Source organism: Neophocaena asiaeorientalis, unplaced genomic scaffold, assembly GCF_003031525.2.
Source record: "Neophocaena asiaeorientalis asiaeorientalis breed wild unplaced genomic scaffold, Neophocaena_asiaeorientalis_V1.1 scaffold218, whole genome shotgun sequence".
In the NCBI taxonomy this organism is placed as follows: Eukaryota; Metazoa; Chordata; class Mammalia; order Artiodactyla; family Phocoenidae; genus Neophocaena; species Neophocaena asiaeorientalis.
In genome coordinates, this window is record NW_020172818.1 from 6,032,345 (window position 1) to 6,053,198 (window position 20,854).

Genomic DNA, 20,854 nt, shown 5'->3' on the forward strand with positions numbered 1-20,854 from the left:
AAGAGCTTAAATGGATATTTACATATAACAAAACACTGAGACTAGCTGGTGATGATCAGATGTTCTATAATGGGTGGAAGAGTTAGTCAGCAGAAAAATAAAGTAGGGCAAAATAATAGGGGGTGGATAATTTAAAGGGAAGACCCTAGGGACAAAAGATGCCAGGGGCTTCTGTGATCAGAGAGCTGGATGACCTTGGGCAAGCCACTTACACTCCCTTCATTTCCATTTTCCCTTTTGTAAAATGGAGACAGTAATAGTAGTGAGAAGTAAGTGAAATAATATAAATGAAAGTGCCTAGCATAGTGCCTAGAACACGGTGAATGTACACTAAATTATAGTTTCCCTCATGACATTGACAAGGGCACCAGCAAAGAGAAGTAATTCTTGGACCTTCCATCTCTGTTCTCTAAGGGGATAAGAAACTTTGGCTCACCTTACCTATGGTGAGGGGCTCCCCATTGCCCCAATGTAACGAAATACAGTAGACATAATTCACTTCTCTGAGCAGATAAAAGAGAAGTCATAGTTTTGTGCTCAAACACATGTTTCAGAATCTAGAATATATACCTTTTGGGTATCTGCCCAGCTCTCACCCACTTCTCAGAACTGTCCTCCATCTTCAGGACAGGTCCTTGTGACCTGCCTCTCTGACTGTAGGTGACTAGACATGGATCAACACCTGACCCAAGTTAGGACCTTCAGATTCACTCCTGGGAAGCTGACACCTGGTGGGTGGTACCCTGACAGGATGGACCACTTCCATCACATGGAGAAGAATAAAGCAAACCCACAGAGGGAAGCAAGCAAGAGAAACAATGGGGCCTCTGAAGAAGCCCATTTTAATCTTTACTTCTACCATGTAGTTTGGCTGTACCTCTTTTTCTTGAGTTCTAGGAGATATTCCCAATAAATCCCCTCTTTACCCTAAACTGACTGATTTGGTTCTGTAACTTGCAACCAATAGGGCCCTGACTTCATCAAGAACCCTCTTCCTCCCCGCCATCCCTGCCCTCGGCCCCCACAGAATAACAACTATGTTAAAAACGAGAGTGAACATGCTCTAAAGAGGTTGGATCCTGCACATTCCATCCCAGGGCTGTTCAGAGGGCTCTCACCTTGTCGTTGGCTTCCTCACTGGAATGTCATAAGCCCGGATAATGTTCACCAGCAGCTTTATGTCTCCATCAGACAGGTTTTGGGCTGTCACCTTCTTCCGGCCTTTTCTCCTTGGCCTCAGTGGTCGTTTTTGTTCTGCCAGCTTGAAAAGGCTCAGGCCCAAAATGCTAATGATTACAGAACAAGATTAGGATGCCAGGGAAAAGAAAGATCTGGAAAGTCTTGAGACAACTTCCCAAATGCTGCACCAAGGTCCCTCACAAGCCCCTGAAAAACTCCTTGTCTTTTTAAGGAGGGTGGAAATTGTCAAGAAGTCCTCCCAAGATGGGGGAGAGCCCACTCTGTAGATTATTAACATTCATTTTAACTGCTACCAATCAGAGGATGAAATTCATGTTCTGGTCCCTCCCTGCACTTCCTGCTTGCTCTCTGCCTTGCTTATCCACCAGCCCCTCAAATGTGGCCTGTGCTCTCCTACTGTCTGCTTTCACTCATGCCAATCCTGCATGCTGAATGCCTCCTTCCACCTCCCTCCTCATCCACCCACTCGGTTGCAGTTTTACCACTTTGCAGGGCCAGTATTTCCCCCTCCCCGGAGGCCCAGCCGCATTAGCCTGAAGCGAGGCTCCCTCTCCTGGGCCCCTGGAGCCCTCATTAGCCTGCTGCATTCACATGGCAGCTGATGTTTACAGCCTTCTCAGGCCCTTCCAGGGATACCTCACTCTCTGGAGTTAGGCAAAACTAGGTGTGAATCCTGCTCACCTTGAGCAAATTATTTCACCTCTTGAAGTCTCTGTTTCATCATCTGTAAAATGGGGTTGTTGAGAGGACTTTGTGAGGAGGTGTATACAGAGCACCCTGGCACTAGTCTAGCATTAGAGGCCCTAACATAGTGACTGTTGGGACGATGACAATGATTATGATGCCAGCGATTATGTTGGAGAAAGGAGGGGGTGGAGACAGGAGGGAGGGAGGGGGAGCAGGGGGATCCTCCTCTCACATCTCTCTTCCTCTCACTGAGATGACCTCCATTAACACTTCCTAGAAGATAAAAGCAACGCAGTGGATCACGGGGGAGAAAGGGCCATGGAGAAAATAACTTAATTCTGCCCCAGAGACTAAACAGAAACACAACTGTGACTGCGTATCAGGAAGCTGACGTTAATGACTATGCCCGAGAGCCACAGAACAAAGCCAGCGGTGCAGAGCTGGCCTCGGGCTGGCAGCGCTCACGCTGCTCTACTTCCCTGTGGGTATCAGAGCTGGCCAGGAGACCTGCTGGACTGGAGCCCTCTTTCCAAGAGACACGTGCCAGCTGGGGAGACGATGGCTCCAAGGGGCTTCCGGGGGCTGTTGTTCCCAGTTGCTTCCCAGGGTCTTCTGTCCCACAGGGCGCAGAGGAGCCACCATTTACCAGCACTTCTCTGGTTCAAGCAGAGTGCTAGGTGCCTTACGTATAATATTTCTAATCCTTACAAGTATATTTATCTCATTTTTCATATGAAGAAACTGGAGGCTCCAAGAGGTGATAGAATTTGCTAAATAGGAGGAGAGGGAGCTGGGGTTCAAAATCAGATCACCCTGACTACACAGCCCAGCTTCTTCTTTTAACATTTACATATATTTATTCATTAACTCATTTAAGACAAGAATAAGCCCATTACATGTTAACATGATATAAAATTATGAAAAATAACTATCCTTTTCAAAACAAAGAGTGCGAGGAGAATGACACTGTTTTACATTTTTGCAAATCTCTTTTTTTGATTTATTATACGTTTTAATTTATTTTTTATTTTAATTGAGATATAATTGACATATAACACTGTATACGTTTAAAGTGTACAATGTCTTGGTTTGATACATTTATATATGGCAATACGTTACCACTGTAGCATTAACCAATACTTCTATCTATCACTTCACATAATTATTATTTCTTTTTTTGTGGTGAGAATTATTAAGATCTAGTCTCTTAGTAACTCTGAAGTTTATAATCAGTATTGCTGACTATAATCACTATGCTGTGCATTAGATCTCCAGGACTGATTTATCTACTGGTTACAGGTTTGTACCCTTAAACATCTCCCCAGTTTCCCCCACCCCCAACCCCTACTCACTAACATTCTAGTCTCGGTTTTTATTAGTTTGGCTTTTTTAGATTCCATGTATAAGTGAGAATCATATAGTATTTGTCTTTCTCTGTCTGACTCATCTCATTTAACATAATGCCCTCAAGGTCCATCCACGTTGTTACAAATTACAGCCCATCTTCTTAATCCCTCTGCCAGGACAGCTACCTAACCCAAACTTGGGGACCTCAGAGAGAAACCTTTGCGGGGGGTCATGACATGGCACATCCCTTCTTTTCTCAATACTTTCTCCCTCTCAGAGAGGTGCCTCCTATCATGAGACTTTGCTGCCTCCCTAACAGTCAGCTTGAGAGCATCTTGGTGGCTTGGACCATTATATAAAGAAACATTTTAATTTAAAGCCAAGAACAAACCAGAATTAAAAGAAGGAAGAACATACCCCGAGCCTTCAGAACTTAATGCAGAAAGTAAAGCAGAAAAAAGAAAAAGAAAGAAAAGAAATGGAAAAACAGCATGAAAAATCATCATCTATTCTAAAGTGTAATTTTCATGACTGAAAAACAAACAAACAAACATTCAATGACTGGACTCTGGGCTTGGAATAAAGAGAGAGGGTTTGCATGAATTTATGTGGGCACAGCCTCCCTTCTGTACGAGGATGGAGGCAAAGCCAAAAGAAGGGGCTGCCATGGATTGCACAGTTTTTTGTCTCCTTGCCAACTTGATGGTGGAGAGGAAGTACATGCATAGGAAATGACCTTTTCAGGAGACCAAGAGATTTAATCACAGGGAGGGTCATGAAGTTAATAGACTGTGCAAGCCCACCAGTATAGAAAGTTCTCTTTCATCTTTCATGCATCCACCTCCAGTTGAGACCATCTGAGGATTATTCTAAATGATAGGGAGACAATCAAGCAAATAAACAGTCAATTCCCAACTTCTATGTAAATATCCATTGTTCCCTGCTGCCCTTGCCTCTCACCAAACACATGGCAGCTCTGTGTCTCCGAGCTGTGGTGCTGGAACAGACCTCTCCATGCCACCCAGAATCTCAGTGGGCAAGTTCTCAGCCACCCCCACTGCCCTGTGATGGGAGAATAAAGGAGACCCTGGCATATGGAGGTGAGGAAAGCAGGAGGCGGATGTGCTGGAGGGGATGCTGTCAAAACTTCATGTGACTGGAATGAGAAGATAGCCAAGACTGGTGAAGTTCACTTGGAGGTGCTGGGAGGTGAGATGGGGTCCACTGGATGTGATGGAGAGGATCTCGTGTGACTTGTTCTAACAGAAAAACTCCAACTAGTGTAACATTAGGCATTAATCAGGCGTTACCAGTATCCAGTATTATTAGGGGCCCAAATGCACACCATACACTGATAAAAATATTATATTTACATGAAATTTTTAATATAATACAATACAAATAATTTTAAAAGAAATAATAAAAAAGGTCTCTTTTTTTTTTTTTACCTGATATTGGGAACTACTTCTTCTACTACCAAATCCGAAAGAAGAAAATGGTGTTTTGCAATTAGAAAACGATTTATCACTGATTCTCTAACCTGAGGAAAGAAATATGTTTTATTTAAAATGTTTTTGTTCTATGAACGCACACTTCACTGCTCTAATGTCACCTCAGTGCAGGTTTCCAGACCACCTTTACTTTTCTCTGCAGCTCTGACCTCTTCGTATTGTAAATCATCCAGCTTTCCTCACTAGCATAAGCTCCCTAAGGCAGAGGGATTCTATTTTGTTCTCTGCTGTATTCTCAGGACCTGGGAAAATTCCTGGCAGATAAGATCATAAAATTTAGCTGAATGAATGAATGAACAACTACAAAAAGTAGGACCCGTCTCGAAGCACACACACTTCAGAACTGATTCTGAAGTTCTTCCCCTATTCAAACTGACTTGCTACCTAATTATTCTTTAAATAGAGGACCTCTTAAATGTCATAAATATTCTTTTTTTTTTTCATACATGAGCTACAGGGTAGATCAACCGGATGAGAAAAATGTACTCTAGCCACTAGGGCATTTCTTATAAGTTAAGTTAAAGGAAGGAAGGACAAAAGGATATTTTGACTTTCTAGTGCAGAAGGGCAGTTAGTATGTCATTTATCTTATTTTTTTATTACAAAGGTAATAAGATGCAAAAATTCAAATATTAAAAAAAATCATGACTTAGAAAGTTAAGTCCCTTGTAATCATACCCCCTCTTAAGATAACCACTGATAATAAACTGAGACACATCCTAGTGTTTTCAGCGTTTCTGCATCGAATACACTCCCCTTGGTTCCCGAGCTAGTTCAAATTGGATTTTTATCACTTATAATCATGAGTCCAAACTAATACAAAGGAGAACCAAGTAACCATGTTCCAGAGTTGAAGATAGCTGTTAATCAAATTTAATCTGTAATTATGAGAAAATAAGCCTACAGGGGTTAAGAATAGAGACCTCCCTCCAACCTTAGGATGTTGGCTATTTTTCCCCTATGAGGACTGTTTAAAATGGTTTTCCTTACCTGCTGGAGGTACTTGGCTACTATGGCCCTGTGGGTATCTATGTGGTCTTTGGTTTCAATTACATTTCTGTCTCGTAACCGTTTCTCATAGTCCTAAAATTAAAAGGAAGCCATACTTTTATGATTTAAAAATACTAGTACTCTCTCATGCCCTTTTTGAGATTAGAGAATTATTTATCACATGTGGTTTAAGTCACAAATTATGGTTCTAAATGTTCCTTCTGAACTTTTGGTTCAGAATTGATCTTTGATGCAGTATCCAGGATTTAGAGTTATTTGATTGAACTGCCTTATAAGTAGAAGAGAAATCTGTAATTACAAGTTACAATGTTCATGCAGAAAGAAATAGAGGTAGTAGAGTTGCTGTAGTTCAAGATGATAAGCTCACCCAAACAAGATGCTAAGCTCACCCAAACAATTAAGCAGGGCCAAAGGCCCTGCTTAAATGTTGCCTTTTATATTTCAAGTAAAGCAATTACAGAAATAGTAAATAGCGTCTGGCTGCAGCTGACTTGCAGCTACTTGAAGGAGAGGAATGGCTGTCTTTGGCTTTGTCTTCTTAGGCCGCTGCACTTTTCTCTATCAATAAAATTCCATGGGGTCCCCAGGGAGATGCCATGTTCCCCTTCACTCCTTCCCTGGTCACAGCTGAATGCCCAGGGTGGCCCCTAACCCAGGCTGGGTGGCTCAAAAGTTGTCCCCAAGATTTTTAAACTTGGGACAAGAGGACACACCTCTCCCTCCTGGCTGAGGCTACTAGATGTGAACTTGGATGATATTGGTGACCAAGTGATGAAATAGAGAAATCTGTCTACAGTGGGGGAAAATGAAGTCACCATACCAAGGAAAGCCCAGACAGGATGGTGAAGGGGCCTGGCAATAGTTGGGTGTCTTTGAGACGCAGATGAACTCCTGTCATTCACATGTTTTAGATGTTTAACTCTATTTTGTGATTTCGTTATCTAATAAACTCCCCTTCGTTCATAAGCTAGTTCAAATTGGGTTTTTATCACATAATCACAAGTCCAAACTAATATAAAGAACCAAATAACCAAAAATATTCTCCCAGAATAATTTCAGCATGAAAAATCTTACAGTCCTGGTATTAACTTCTAATGGCTCTCCCTTTACCTCATCAAACACACACTTGTCTGGCTTTCACTGGCTTGCCCCATATACACAAGCCTATTACCTATAACTCCTCAAAGGCTCCCTGCTCCCATTCCCGCCATGTTCTCTCCTCTGCCAAGCCTTTGTGCATCCTGCTGCCTGTCTAGGGTGCCCAGAACTGTTCCCCACTTCCTTCCTGGCCCCCCGCGCCAAGGCTGCTCAAATCCTACCCACCTATTTTCCCTGCAGTGCTTACCACCGTGCTTTGTGCTTAGTAAATACCTACTGGATTAAAATGGCATTGAATTCCTGACTAAGGCACAATCCTTTACCACATTAACACTTAAAGAGACTCTTCAACCCTACACCTCTAAGTTTTCCTAGTTTAGATGTCATTATACTGAGACAAAGATATTATTTAAACATTGGATTCAACAAAAATAATGGGAAGGTTATGTAAAGTACTACAAAAGAGGAACTAATATTGCTACTGAGAACATAGCAACAACAACAAAATACATACATAATAGTATACCAAATGGCACAGCAGATATTTTATTAATAATAAAATAAGCCAATTTCTCACCTGGAATACCTTTTCCTTAATTTCTCGGTCATACATTGGAATTTGTTTATAATTTCGGAATTCTGGCACCCCTTGGCTTCTAAGACCAAGAAGCCTGAATCGTTTGGATCTGTTTAATTCCTCATCTGAAACAAAGTTAAATTCCTGTTGTAGCTGTTCCAGTCGGAAGAAATCAGGGATGTAGGATTCACCACTGGTAGCAACCTATAAAAACCAAGAAAAACAAAACTCTAGATAACAGGCAGATTTCATCCAAAGAAACTTGGCACTGAGCTTTTGGGAATGACGTTTTAACGGTTTTAGGCAGAGAGACTTGAAACATCCATCATTTCATTTAAAGAGAAAATACACTAAAATATAATGGTAATGAGGCAGATGCTACTCTGCCTTTTATAGCTACTAATATTCATTTAGTAGCTATAAAAAGTATCATGAATCATTTTTCCAGAGAAATAAAAGTTAAAAAAGTTCATTTTTGGTACGCACGCTCCTCTAACAGTTGTCATGAAAATATACAGACTGAAAAATATGAGATTTATATCAGTGTATTACCAAGTGCCTACTGCAAATAACATTATTCATATACATAATGTACATAAAGTGTATGTATTTTAAATGTATTTTTAAAGTATTTTACACTTTAACATTTTAAATATATTTTAAAATATTTTTAAAATATAACTTTTGGACTTTATTTATGCACAAATGTAGATAAAGGCCCTAGAGTTGGCTGATCAGCTTCACTTGGCTCCACAGCCATGCTCTCCTGTCCCTGCACAGCACCTCATGGCCTTGGTCACTGAGAAAAGTGAACCAGAGATGGACCCAAGCACCAGCCTCCGATGCCCCTGTACCCTGGTACAGAAAGTGTGGCTTCAGCACCACTGAGAAACTAGCAGGTGTGGGCTGCACTCTGCCCAGGTGTCTGCTTGTTCCTCTGCTGGGTGCTTTGCCAGCTGCAACCTCCTCCTGGGCAGATCTCTGCTTCTCTTCAGGGAGCAGAGATCTGATGGAGCTTTGCGATGGGAAAGGTGATACTGCTGTGAAAATCCTGGTTCATAAAAAAGAGGCCAGTCAGGAAGGCAAACTCTGTGTTTTGTCCTTCTATGGGAAGCAAATAGTTAAAAAGAAAAAAAAAAAAAATGAAGGAGACATATGCACTATATTATTGTCAATTTAAAGCTAGTCATTGAAACATATCAATAATTTGAAAGCTTTATATGAAATAGGCTACACTTCAGGTAACATGGCCTATTCTTTTTTTTTTTAAGGTGGATATTTTCATTTTAATTAATAAAACAAAAATGAAACAATGAAGACATATATTGGGACTTCACTCATTCACCAATTATGCAAGAAATGTTTTGGTTAAATAAGATAATTTATTCTTTCTAATAGTTCTCTAAGTATCAACATGCACTAAGTATCATGTTGGAAGGAGATTTTATGAAGATAAAAGTCAGAATAAACCAAAGCTTGCTTTGGGACTTATCTTAGAATCACTAGGAGAGAAGTGAAAGTTTTCATCCTGGTTATAGTTACCCTACTGATGGACTCGAACTAGGAAACGTGATCACGGAATGTGTTGCTATGGCCACTTTCTGGATCATCTACTTGTTTATTAGGTTTTGTGGGAATTATGAACTTGGGAGTAAAAGCAATTGTATTTGTTACCAAGAGAAATCATTTACTGACTAATGTACCATTTTATTTACAACTTCATTGAAGAAAGAATTTTGAATGTTATGATAGATACAAGCAATTTATATAAAAAACACTTCAATGAAACCTAAAAGGTAATCTAATTAATCATACAACAAGAAAACAAACAAAACCACCATTTCTGAAAATGCCCCATCAGCCCTTCAAAGTATGATGGAAAGAGCACAGGACCTGAAATCACATCAACTTGGAGCCGTGTCTTACCATCTGTGGGATGTGGAGCAAGGAACCCTGAGTGTCTGGGTTCAGTGTCTCTCCACAGAAGGGGCAAATTGAAACCTTTCTTTAGGGGTTTCACAGAGGTTAGAGGTAAGAGTAACAACAACAGCAGCAGCTGATGTTGACCGTACACTGACCGTGTGCCCAGCTAGATGTTGATCCACAGCAGCTCATTTCCTCCTGACAACACTGTGAGGGCATCACAGGGCTTAGGGGCATGAGTGCTTGCCTTCATCACACAGCCAGTAGGTACAGAGCTAAAATTTAAACCTGTCATTCAACCCAGGCTTCATGCTCTTAAACACTATTGCACAGGAGAACATATGGGAAAGAAAATGTGTGTCAAGGCCCAGCCATTTCTGTTATTAATCACACCAAGTGGAGAAGTGGTGCGTGTCCAGATCTCCTGCCACATTACCGAGATGAGCTGCATCAAAGGGGCATTGCTGGGGTCATTGGGGTCAAGCTTGGACTCTGCTGCCCACTTGGCCAACTTTTTCATGTCTGTCAGTCCTGATGTGCCGATAGATGAGATGGCATCTGCTCTCTTCAAAGCACTGAAAATGAAAGTTGATTCCATGAGACCGACTTTATCACAGAGCAGTTTGCATTAGGACCACAAAATCCCAGGGACAGCACCGCTTAAGGAGGCTATTCCCTATGAGAGAAAATCTGATCATAAGGAAGGACTTTTGACATTTTTCTTTACTTGATGGTTACTATTAAATATGTTATAAGCATAATAAAGAAGTCTGAATGGTGGGAGAAAGTATTTTCAAGCACACATCTAATAAGGGGTTAATATCCAAAAAATATAAGGAACTCACACAACTCAGTAGCAAGAAAACAAATAATCTAATTAAAATGGGCAAAGGATCTGAACTGACATTTTTCCAAAGAAGACGTACAAGTGGCCAACAGACACATGAAAAGATGCTCAACATCGCTAATCATCAGAGAAATGCAAATCAAAACTATAATGAAATATCACATCACACCTGTCAGAATGGCTATAATCAAAAAGACAAGTGAAAACAAGTGTTGGCAAGGATATGAAAAAAAAGGTAGTCCCTTGTGCACTATTGGTGGGAATGGAAATTGGTGCAGCCACTATGAAAAACAGTATGGAGGCTCCTCAAGAAATCAAAAGTAGAACAACCATATAATCCAGCAATCCCACAACTGGGGATATATCCAAAGTAAACAAAATCAGTATCCCGAAGAGATATCTGCACTCCCATGTTTACTGCAGCATTATTTACAATAACTAAGACATGGAAACAACCTAAGTGTCCATCAATGGATGAATGGATAAATAAAATATGATACATATGTATAATATATATATCATATATAGAATATTATTCAGCCGTAAAAGAAGGAAATCCTGTCATTTGAAACAACTGGATGGACCTTGAGGGCATTATACTAAGTGAGATGATCTCAGTTCTATGTGGAATCTAAAAAACACAAATTCATAAAAACAGAGAATAGATTGGTGGAGCCAGAGGTGAGGGGGACGGAAAAATGGATGAAGGGACTCCAGAGTACAAACTTCCAGTTATAAGATGAATAAGTTCTGGAAATCTAATGTACAGCATGGTAACCATAGTTAATAATACTCTATTGTATACTTGGAAATTGCTAAGATAGCAGATCTTAAAATTGCTCATCACAAGGAAAAAATTATAACTATGTGTGGTGATGGATGTGTTACCTAAACTTATTGTGATAGTCATTTTGCAGTATGTACAAATGCCGAATCATTATGTTATACATCTTAAACTTATACAGTGCTATATGTCAGTTATATCTCAGTAAAACTGGGGGAGAAAAGAAGTATAAATAGAAGGAATGCAACTGTGACCCTGCATTCCTACAACTCTGCCCAGTGCGTTAAAGTGTCCTCAGTCCCTGATCCAGACTAGTGACAGGTGCCTCTGCATCTGGTGCAGGATGCCCAGAAGGCCTCATCTCCCAGATAACTGGGGACCACTTGTACCTAAAATAAAAGAGAAAAAAAAAACACTTATGCAACCAACTTAAGAACCAACTTTGGACATGACTGAGTTCCAAGGGGGCCAGTGTGGTCACCTTGGTTGAGTTGGGGCTTTATTTTATTTTATTTTTTTTTGAATTTAATTTTATTTATTTTTTTATACAGCAGGTCCTTATTAGTCATCCATTTTGTACACATCAGTGTAAACATGTCAATCCCAATCTCCCAATTCATCACACCACCATCCCCACCCCCTGCCGCTTTCCCCCGTTGGTGTCCATACGTTTGTTCTCTACATCTGTGTCTCTTTTCCTGCCCTGCCCGGTCATCTGTGCCATTTTTCTAGGTTCCACATATATGCGATAATGTACGATATTTGTTTTTCTCTTTCTGACTTACTTCACTCTGTATGACAGTCTCTAGATCCATCCACGTCTCTACAAATGACCCAATTTTGTTCCTTTTAATGGCTGAGTAATATTCCATTGTATCTATGTACCACATCTTCTTTATTCATTCGTCTGTTGATGGGCATTTAGGTTGCTTCCATGTCCTGGCTATTGTAAATAGTGCTGCAGTGAACATTGGGTTGCATGTGTCTTTTTGAATTATGGTTTTCTCTGGGGGTATATGCCCAGTAGTGGGATTGCTGGGTCATATGGTAGTTCTATTTTTAGTTTTTTAAGGAACCTCCACACTGTTCTCCATAGCGGCTGTATCAATTTACATTCCCACCAACGGTGCAAGAGGGTTCCCTTTTCTCCACACCCTCTCCAGCATTTGTTGCCTGTAGATTTTCCGATGATGCCCATTCTAACTGGTGTGAGGTGATACCTCATTGTAGTTTTGATTTGCATTCCTCTAATAATTAGTGATGTTGAGCAGCTTTTCATGTGCTTCCTGGCCATCTGTATGTCTTCTTTGGAGAAATGTCTATTTAGGTCTTCTGCCCATTTTTGGATTGGGTTGTTTGTTTCTTTAATATTGAGCTGCATGAGCTGTTTATATATAAAAGAATGATGTTTGCTCTGCGTTTGTTGTATGTGGCCTTTATTATGTTGAGGTAGTTTCCCTCTATGAGTTGGGGCTTTATCAACAGGGCTGCATCTCTCATCACTCACAGTGTTTTACCTCCTCTCCTGAGGAGCTGGAGCTTTCACCCCCAGGAAATTTCTCCAGCATAAAACTCAATGAGACAAATGCAAAAGGCTTATATTCAAAGACATAAACGAGCCTCCAGTGGAAATGCTGCAGGGTCCTGGCTGAGAAAGGCCTTGTTGTTTTTATCGCATGGATACAAGCATTTGCACTGGATGGAGAGGGTGTAAAGGGAACAAAACCAGCCCCAGTCTGTTTTTCCACACATTGAAAATGACAGTCTTTGACTTGGGAAGTGTCTTCTTGGTGATCAAGATAAGTCCTTTTATTTTATGGAGGCAATTGAGACATCATTTCTAAGATGATCCACTCAAGACACATCTATTGGGGAAGGACAGAAGCAAGACACAGTCCAGGCTGCCTGGACAGGCATCAACCACAAGGAGAGAGGGCCCGTCCATCTGGAGTGAACTAGTGAGGCCCAGAGTCCCTTTCTGCTGTTCTGAGTAGAAACCTAGGGCTAGCAATCAAGGAAGGGGGCTGAGAATAGGGACTTTCATATAATCAGAAGGTTCTACACCAATCATCATTTACAATGAACATTTACTGAGGGCCAAATATTGATATATACAGCTATGTGCTATGCACTTTCCCCATTTGTGAAATCGGGAAAGAATACTTCACAGTTAATTGGTGAAGATTAAATAAGGTAAAGTGCTTTACTAATAAAAAAAAACTGAAAATACTGGCACATAACAATAAAAGGAAAGAATGGGATATTGCAAGATTTTTCCCACTGGATATTGTTCATGCCAATGCTGACATTGCTTATCAGCTTATTCTAGCCATACATTACCTTCTAAATCCAATATTCTGCTGTGACAATGGAGGAATTAAAGGAATCCCATTTTCTCCAATGGCCCATGCCACACTGTTGGACACTTTCCCCGAGGTCATTAGAATCAGTTGATTACTACCATCAGCTTCAAATGAGAAGGGTACTCCTGGGGAAACAGCAGATTAAATAGGATGTTGGTTAGAAAGAGGGAGGAGCCCAGTACTAGCAAGAAAGCAGAAAGTAGACAAATGGAACAGAGTGGGTGGGAGTGGTGGGGATGGAACACATAATTCAAATCAACATCACTGAACTTCTTCAGGGAATGACGCTCACCATCGGCCACTTGGCTCTATCTCTTGACAGCACAGTGTAGGCATTATAATAAACGATGCACTTTGTAGTGGGACCAACTGCATGTATATTCTGGTTCTGCCACTTGACAGCTGTGTGGACAAATTACTTAACTTCTCTGAACCTTGGTTTTGTTGTGTATAAAATAGAGAACATAATAGTACCCCCTTTTATGGATTACTGTGAAGACATTCATTTATTCATTCATTCAGTAGATACTTCTTTGAGCTCCTACTTCATGCTGGCACTATTCTGGTCACAAAGATAACAGTAAAGAAACAAAACTGATAGGAATCCCTGTTCTCATGGAGTTTACATTCAAGTAGGAGAGACAGGTTATAAGCAAGATAAGTAAGAGACATGGGCAGTATGTTAGAGAGTGATAAATGCAAAAGAGAAACAAATTAGGGAAGGTGTATAGAAAATGTGTGTTTGGAGGAGGCAGGGGTTGAACTTTCAGACGGGGTGGCCCATGAGAAGTCACTTTTTAATAAAGGCCTGAAGAAAGCTAAGTGAGGCATGTAGGTATCTTGCGAAAGAGCCTTCTTGGCAGAAGGAACAAAGGCAAAGGCCCTAAGGTCAGAGTGTGCCTGGAGTAAGGAACAGCATGTTAAGTGAAGTAACACTTGCAAAGACTCAGACATGCCTGGGAAACGCTGACCACTCCACAGATGCTATTGCTTAGCTGCTGTAGCGACGGTAAAGCCTCACTGATTTGGCCCTCACTGATTGGACATTAGTGATAAAAAAAAGTCTCGGGGCAGGGCATTTAATCAAGTAAGGAAGTAAAGATTTTCAAGCATGAAATAGCAACTTCATGCTTTGGGGAGTTCCAGTTAATATTTTTAACACAAAAACAATACCACTGTTAACCCTATAACAGCATCTTTGTGTTTTTCAAAGATCTTTCCTTCATACTGAATACTCCATCTTGATCTTCAAAATAACCCTATATGACATTAAGGGTGTTATTAGTAGATCCATTTTATGAATGAGGAAGATGATATTCAAAGAGGTTACATGATTACTAGGATCACACAGCTTGTCAGTAGCAGAGCTGGAACTAAAAGCTTAAGCCTCCAGACTTTTAGACTGGTGATCAGTTTAGAGACTCAAAGAATTCTTGAAGATAAAGTTCCAGATATGCTCTCATAATAAAAAATCACCAGGCACGTGAGGAAACAATCAGAATCAGACCAGTAAGCAGATAGGTGTTGGAATGATCAGATACAGAATATTGAAAAATATTTTAATGTGTTTTAAAGAATAAATGAACGAATTAATGAATAAAAGAAATGATCGAGGGTGTCAGAAAAGGACAAAAAGTTGTCAGAACTGACTGTAAAAAACTAAATAGAATTTCTAGAGGTGAAGAATGTAATCATTGAAACAAGAAACGTAGTGATGAGTTTCAATGACTCGACATAGCCAAAAAGTGAATTCATGATTTGGAAGACTGACTTAAAGAAATTGCACAGAATATAAAAGTGAAAAAAAGATGTCAAGTATATTAAAGAGAGGTTAAAAAACATGGTGGACAGAGTGAGACGGTCCATCATATATTTAATCAGAATTGTAGAAGGAGATAAGAGAATATTATTTAATAATCTCCCTATTATTTATTTCAAACTTTTCAACCTTACAAATAACACTGTGAGGTACATTTTTTTTATGCACAAAGTTTTGTCTTCATTTCAAATTGTTTTCTTAGGAAAGATTCCTAGAAGTTGAATTAAGGTGTCAAAGGCAATCTAAAGGCCCTTAATTCACACGGTAAAACTACTTTACACTTGCATAGTTATATGAATTTTCTGGCCACCCATAGTATATAAAAATGACTTTGCCAAAAATTGTATATGATTATTGCTTTAATTTTTCTGATAGCAATTTTATAATTGACTGCTTGTCTGATAAGTAAAAAAAAGATATGTTCAAATTTGACCATGAATCCGTTAGCCATTGAGGCTTTCCATACCACTGCCAACTCCCTCGTGGTCCAGTGTCACATGCTGGTTACTGCTAAACTCCACTTCTTCAGTGGGAGCTCTTCCGGTGACAACAGTAGTTTCAGGAATAGGCAGAAACACTTCTGCTAGCAAGGTGGTACCACTGTGTCCAACTGTTTCATATACCTGAAATTGAGGAAGGGAACAGCCAAATAAAAACAGAAATAAAGGTGCTCACTCCCAGATAATGAGTACATTTTCCTGTGCTGGTCACTGTTCTAGTCAAGAGCACCCATCTCAGAGTGGAAAGTTGAGTTGTGTTGCTATGGTCTCCATGGAGACCAGGTTATACCCTATTTATGGTCACGTTGTTGGCACCCTGTCTTCTTGCCTGGCCTAATCTCCTGGGGTAGAGAGGTTAATCAAATTATCAGGCGACTGCAATTGTTTCTATGTCAAACTAATACACAGTAGTTTGGAGAATGGGCTTCCTCTTTCTCCTGGTTCAGATTATTTCAGAGAGAAACGCCATCAGGTTGAAAGGTGGGACAATATGGACATGCCACTAGATGGTTTATTATCTGCACCAACCTCAAAGTCAATAGGAAACGCACCATACCTAGAAATACTCTAGGGTATTCAAATCTGTTATTTGGTAAATCTCTCAAAGTTCTTTCCTTCAAAACCTCATTTTATTTGTTAGTTGCTGAAATCCTATCCAGCTTCTTCTCAGGCCTTCTCCCAAAATGGAGCTAACTTGACCACCTGTAGCTCTGATACTAACTACTGTGGTGTGTCTTACTGTAATGCCATCACCATGAGATGAAGGACCCATTGCCAGGGCAACCACAGATTATGAATACACAATACAGTCTCAGTAGGACCCTCTGCTTCCCCTGTATTCTTGGGTCATTTCTTTTGTGGTAAAAGATAAAATATTCCACAGCTCTGCTGGTTTCCTTTCCATGTTTTATTCTTTCTTCCCATGAGGCCTCTCTGGCTGGTACACATTTCTCTAAAATGCAGATTTTACTCTTTTATTTCTACAAATTAAGTACTCCTGTTTTCTTTTCATATCACGGCATGTGATATGAATTCTTGTCCAAGGATAAGGATGAGGATGGATTTGTACTGGGCTGCTATCCTGGCTTCATCTCCCTGGTATCTACCAGCTCACATTTGCAAGATGGCTGATTGAGCTTTGAGGGGCTACTGGGGCAAAGACAAAGCAGAGGCTGCATAGGAACTGAACTCAAAACCCCAGACTTAGTACCACTGTGAGGTATTCTAACAGGCTGGATGCACCAAGAAACCTGTGATTGTTCAGGGCTTACCTCTGCCTAATTCGGGGGCTCAGCAGGAAGCCCATGAGTGGCACATTTAAGCCACGCTCTCCAAATTCATCTTTATCAGTAGATAGGTGATATTTTTTTTCCTTATTACAAAGACCTTTTAGGGAAAATTTCAAATATATGTAATCTTAGAAGAAGAATATACCATGAACCCATCACCTACCTAGCTTCAATTACCATTAACTTATGGCCAATCTGGTTTTATCTACACTCTCAACCATTTGACTCTCCACCAGTATTTTGAACTCAGACATCATTTTACTGTAAATGTTTCAATATGTATCTCTAAAAGAGAAGGATATAAAAAGGCATAATTACAATACTATTATCACAGCAATTCCTTAATAATGGCAAATATCAGTAAGTTTCAAATGCTCTTTAGAGTCTCAAAAAATTACTTTGAATTAACATCACAATTTATTCCATACGTTGCAATTGATTGGTATGTCCCTCAAGGCTCTATTAATTTATAGGTGATCCCCCTCTCTTTTTACATTTTTTAACACTTTTTCTCTATATTTTTATTGGCTCAGAACTCCAATGGAGAAAGGAGGGCCCTTTTTTTTGCTTACCTCGACCTCTCATAAGAGCCTGCCAGTTTTATAATATCACAGACCTTAAAGAACATGTAGCAGGTTGTTGTTTACTGCACAGGAGACCTTGGTTTGACCTGTTCAATTATGGACTCACCGGCATCAAGTTTCAGTCTGAGAAAATGGTGGGTTTTTCTTTAAAATTTTTTGTACTTCCCCCCAAATTTTAATTCACTGAGACATTCCTTTGTATGAAGCCATCTGTTATCTCGTTTAAACTTAACCACAATCCTATGAAGGACGGTTTGTGGTAAAGATTAAGCACGATAACAGACCCAGCAATTCTAGATTATGGATGTGTGTGGCTCGACAAAGGGGAGAAACTTCCCCTAGTCCCTCATCTCTTAAGTCACAAAGCTGCGAATTGAATCTACAACTGTTTCACTTCAAAACTCGTACACTTTTTCTTACATCTTCCTCATTGGTCAAGGAAAATCAGAAAGGTGATTAAACAATTAAGAAACCTTTTAAAGCCATAACCATGATCCATAATGTATAATTACTTTAGATAGATTGGTGAGAAATAATGACTGAAAGATAATTTAAAATCTGAATGAAAGAACCACAAAACATGGAAGTGCTATAAAAACAATGGCTACAATCAAAGGTTAAAGGATCACCTTAGCATGGGCCATCGTGATCAAAAGACCACCGAACTCTTCCTGTCTCTGACTTCCTCTCAGACCCTCAAGGGGCTTGCTTGGTCTCTCAGCAAGGCGAGGGTGCACTGTCCACTTCGCGCAGGGGCTTTACCTCCCTGGAAGGTGCCCCTGCTGTACTGGACACTGAGTGAGACCTGCCACATGCCCACCCATACCTACTTAGGTGCCACCACCTTTCCCTATGATTTCCCTGTGGGAATGCTTATTCCCTCTATTGAAATTCGTTGTTTATGCATCATTTGTCTTACTGGATGGTGAGATTCCTGAAAGTAGGGATCTTGTTTGATTTCCCTTTGACTGCTCAGTACCTACCATCTGTGAATTAATATATTTAGATGGGAGCAGGTTAACTCCCGGTTTTTTTTTTTTTTTCTGATTTTTTTGGACAAAATTTATTTACTTATTTTTACAGAAGAGACTATTTAGAATGAGAACAAATCACAACGAAGTATAAATGTTAAAAAGCTGGCAAATGCTATAAACTCACAAAATCCAGAAAAATAACACTACAATCCATTTTAGAACATTTCGTCACACTGAAAAAACTCTCAGACCCGCTAGCAGTTATTTCCCTTTTTACCTCCCCTTCCTGACAGCCCTGGCAACCACAGATATACTCTGTCTCTATAGATCTGCCTATTCTGGACATTTTAAGTAAATGGACTCATACACCTTGTGATTCTTTGTACCTGACTTCTTTCACTTAGCTTTCATTCTTAATGCTTTAAAGAATCAGCCATGTTGTACCATGTATCAGTATTTTTTTCTTTTGTTATTGCCAAATAATATTCCATTGTATGGCTATGTCACATTTTACTTGATGGGTATTTGGGTTGTTTCCACTTTTTGACTATTATGAATAATGCTTGTATGAACGATCAACATCATTATCCGTCAAGGAAATGCAAAGCAAAACCACACTGAGATACTATTTCACACCTACAAGGAGGGCTGCAATCAAAAAGGCAAATGAAAACAAGTGTGGCAAGGATGTGGAGAAAATGGAAGCTCACACACTGCTGGTGGGAATGTAAAATAATGCAGCCACTTTGGAAAGCAATCTGGCAGTTCCTCAAAGGGTTAAACATAGAACAGTTAATAGAAGTAAGTTGTTAGATGATAAATCCGTGGAATGGAATTGTTTTCTTCTCTCAACAGCTGGTAGACTTGGGTGTAGTATGGCTCTCAGATTTTTTTTACCTGACTTGTTTTACTCCCCACATGACTGTCAGCTCCTCCCACAGCCTGCGGAGGGCAGTGTGGTGGACAGGACAGGGCAGCCTTGTGGTTCAACGGGTCTGGGACTGAATCCTGACACTGCAACTTACTAGCTGTGCTGTGTGACCTTGGGCATGACATTCCCCTCACTTTTGCTCTCATTGTAAAATGAGGATGTTACCCAAAGCTCAGCAGGAAGGCAGTGGTGCAGTTTAGCTGAGATGGATGAAAAGCCTCTTTCCCTCTGTATGAGTTCAATAAATGTTTCTTCCTTCCTTGTTTGGGCATACAGTTGACAACAAGCATGTGCATTTTTATAATACTTTGAAGTTTACAAAGGTCTTTCATAAACATGATTACATTTCCCAAATATCTCATTAAATCTTGTTGGCCAATTGATTTTATTCAGCTTTATGACAAAAGAATTTCTTTTATTTAACTTAAATTTTAACTTGTAAGAATGTCTTTTCAAGACACACTATTTTTTTTCAAGGAAGACATTAAGTTTCTGAGGCCTTATAGGAATTTTATGGCATATTCCATATTTATAATTAAATCATCTATATTTCTAGGAACCCAAAGGCAAGGAGGTGAAAAACAAACTACATTAAGCCTTAAATGCTTAAAAAAAATCAGGAGCTAATAAAACCCTTCAAGTTAAGGCAATAGAAACCATACCAACAGTCAGAAAATACCATTTATGCTGGTAAAATGCTTCACAAGATGACATAAATGCAGTATTTAGTATTTAGTTAAATCTTGCCTGACTTTGTGTTTCTCTTAACCACTCCTATGACTAATGAATTCCCAAACAGCCCAACACCCAGGGCAACTAAATCAGGGTGTGAAACACATCTAAAAATAAAAACAAATCCAAATATTTTTCAGATTCCTTATATCCCCTTCCATAATAGAATTCAGTGTTTGTTTACTCAGCTGCACAGGACAAAATTTCTATATTATCTGACTCCAGTGGCTTTGCAAAAACATCCCTGCTAGACTTTAATCGTTTATCAAGTATTATATTGTGGAACGACCTTAAGAGATGCCTCTGAGCTTCTGTTTTGATTTTTAATTCCTTGTGGGTGTGCTGTGCTGGTCACCACGGTTAATGATGCCCAATAAAACATGCAGTTACTACATAAAGGGCATTTCTGGTAGATGTCAGTGGAAGGGTCTGTTTCCCCGTCTCCAGAAACACATTCCTGTCTAGTGTCAGAGAGGAAATGAATTGGAGAATCTTGGTGCTGAGTCTGTAGGACAGAGGCAACTACAGACTCTGGGGAAATGGAGGGTTTGCTGATTGGGACTACTGTCTCAGAAGGTAATAATCAACTTTTTTTTTTTTAATTAAGGAAAAATGGATACCATCCCACAAAGCCAAAAAAAAAAAAAAAAAAAAAAAAAAAAAAAATTCCCAAAACC

General features: G+C 39.8%; 1 protein-coding gene across 1 annotated transcript in view; it reads right to left on the reverse strand.

Annotated features, from left to right (window-relative positions):
* CC2D2A (coiled-coil and C2 domain containing 2A) overlaps window positions 1-20,854 on the reverse strand; it is a 129,281-nt gene that overhangs the window by 30,460 nt on the left and 77,967 nt on the right. The window contains exons 17-23 of the mRNA XM_024741837.1: window positions 15,634-15,790; window positions 13,326-13,473; window positions 9,791-9,929; window positions 7,432-7,635; window positions 5,736-5,828; window positions 4,683-4,774; window positions 1,119-1,286 (exon numbers count right to left, since the gene is read on the reverse strand). Coding sequence (XP_024597605.1) covers window positions 1,119-1,286; window positions 4,683-4,774; window positions 5,736-5,828; window positions 7,432-7,635; window positions 9,791-9,929; window positions 13,326-13,473; window positions 15,634-15,790 — 1,001 coding nt within the window. The remainder of the gene's footprint in view (window positions 1-1,118; window positions 1,287-4,682; window positions 4,775-5,735; window positions 5,829-7,431; window positions 7,636-9,790; window positions 9,930-13,325; window positions 13,474-15,633; window positions 15,791-20,854) is intronic.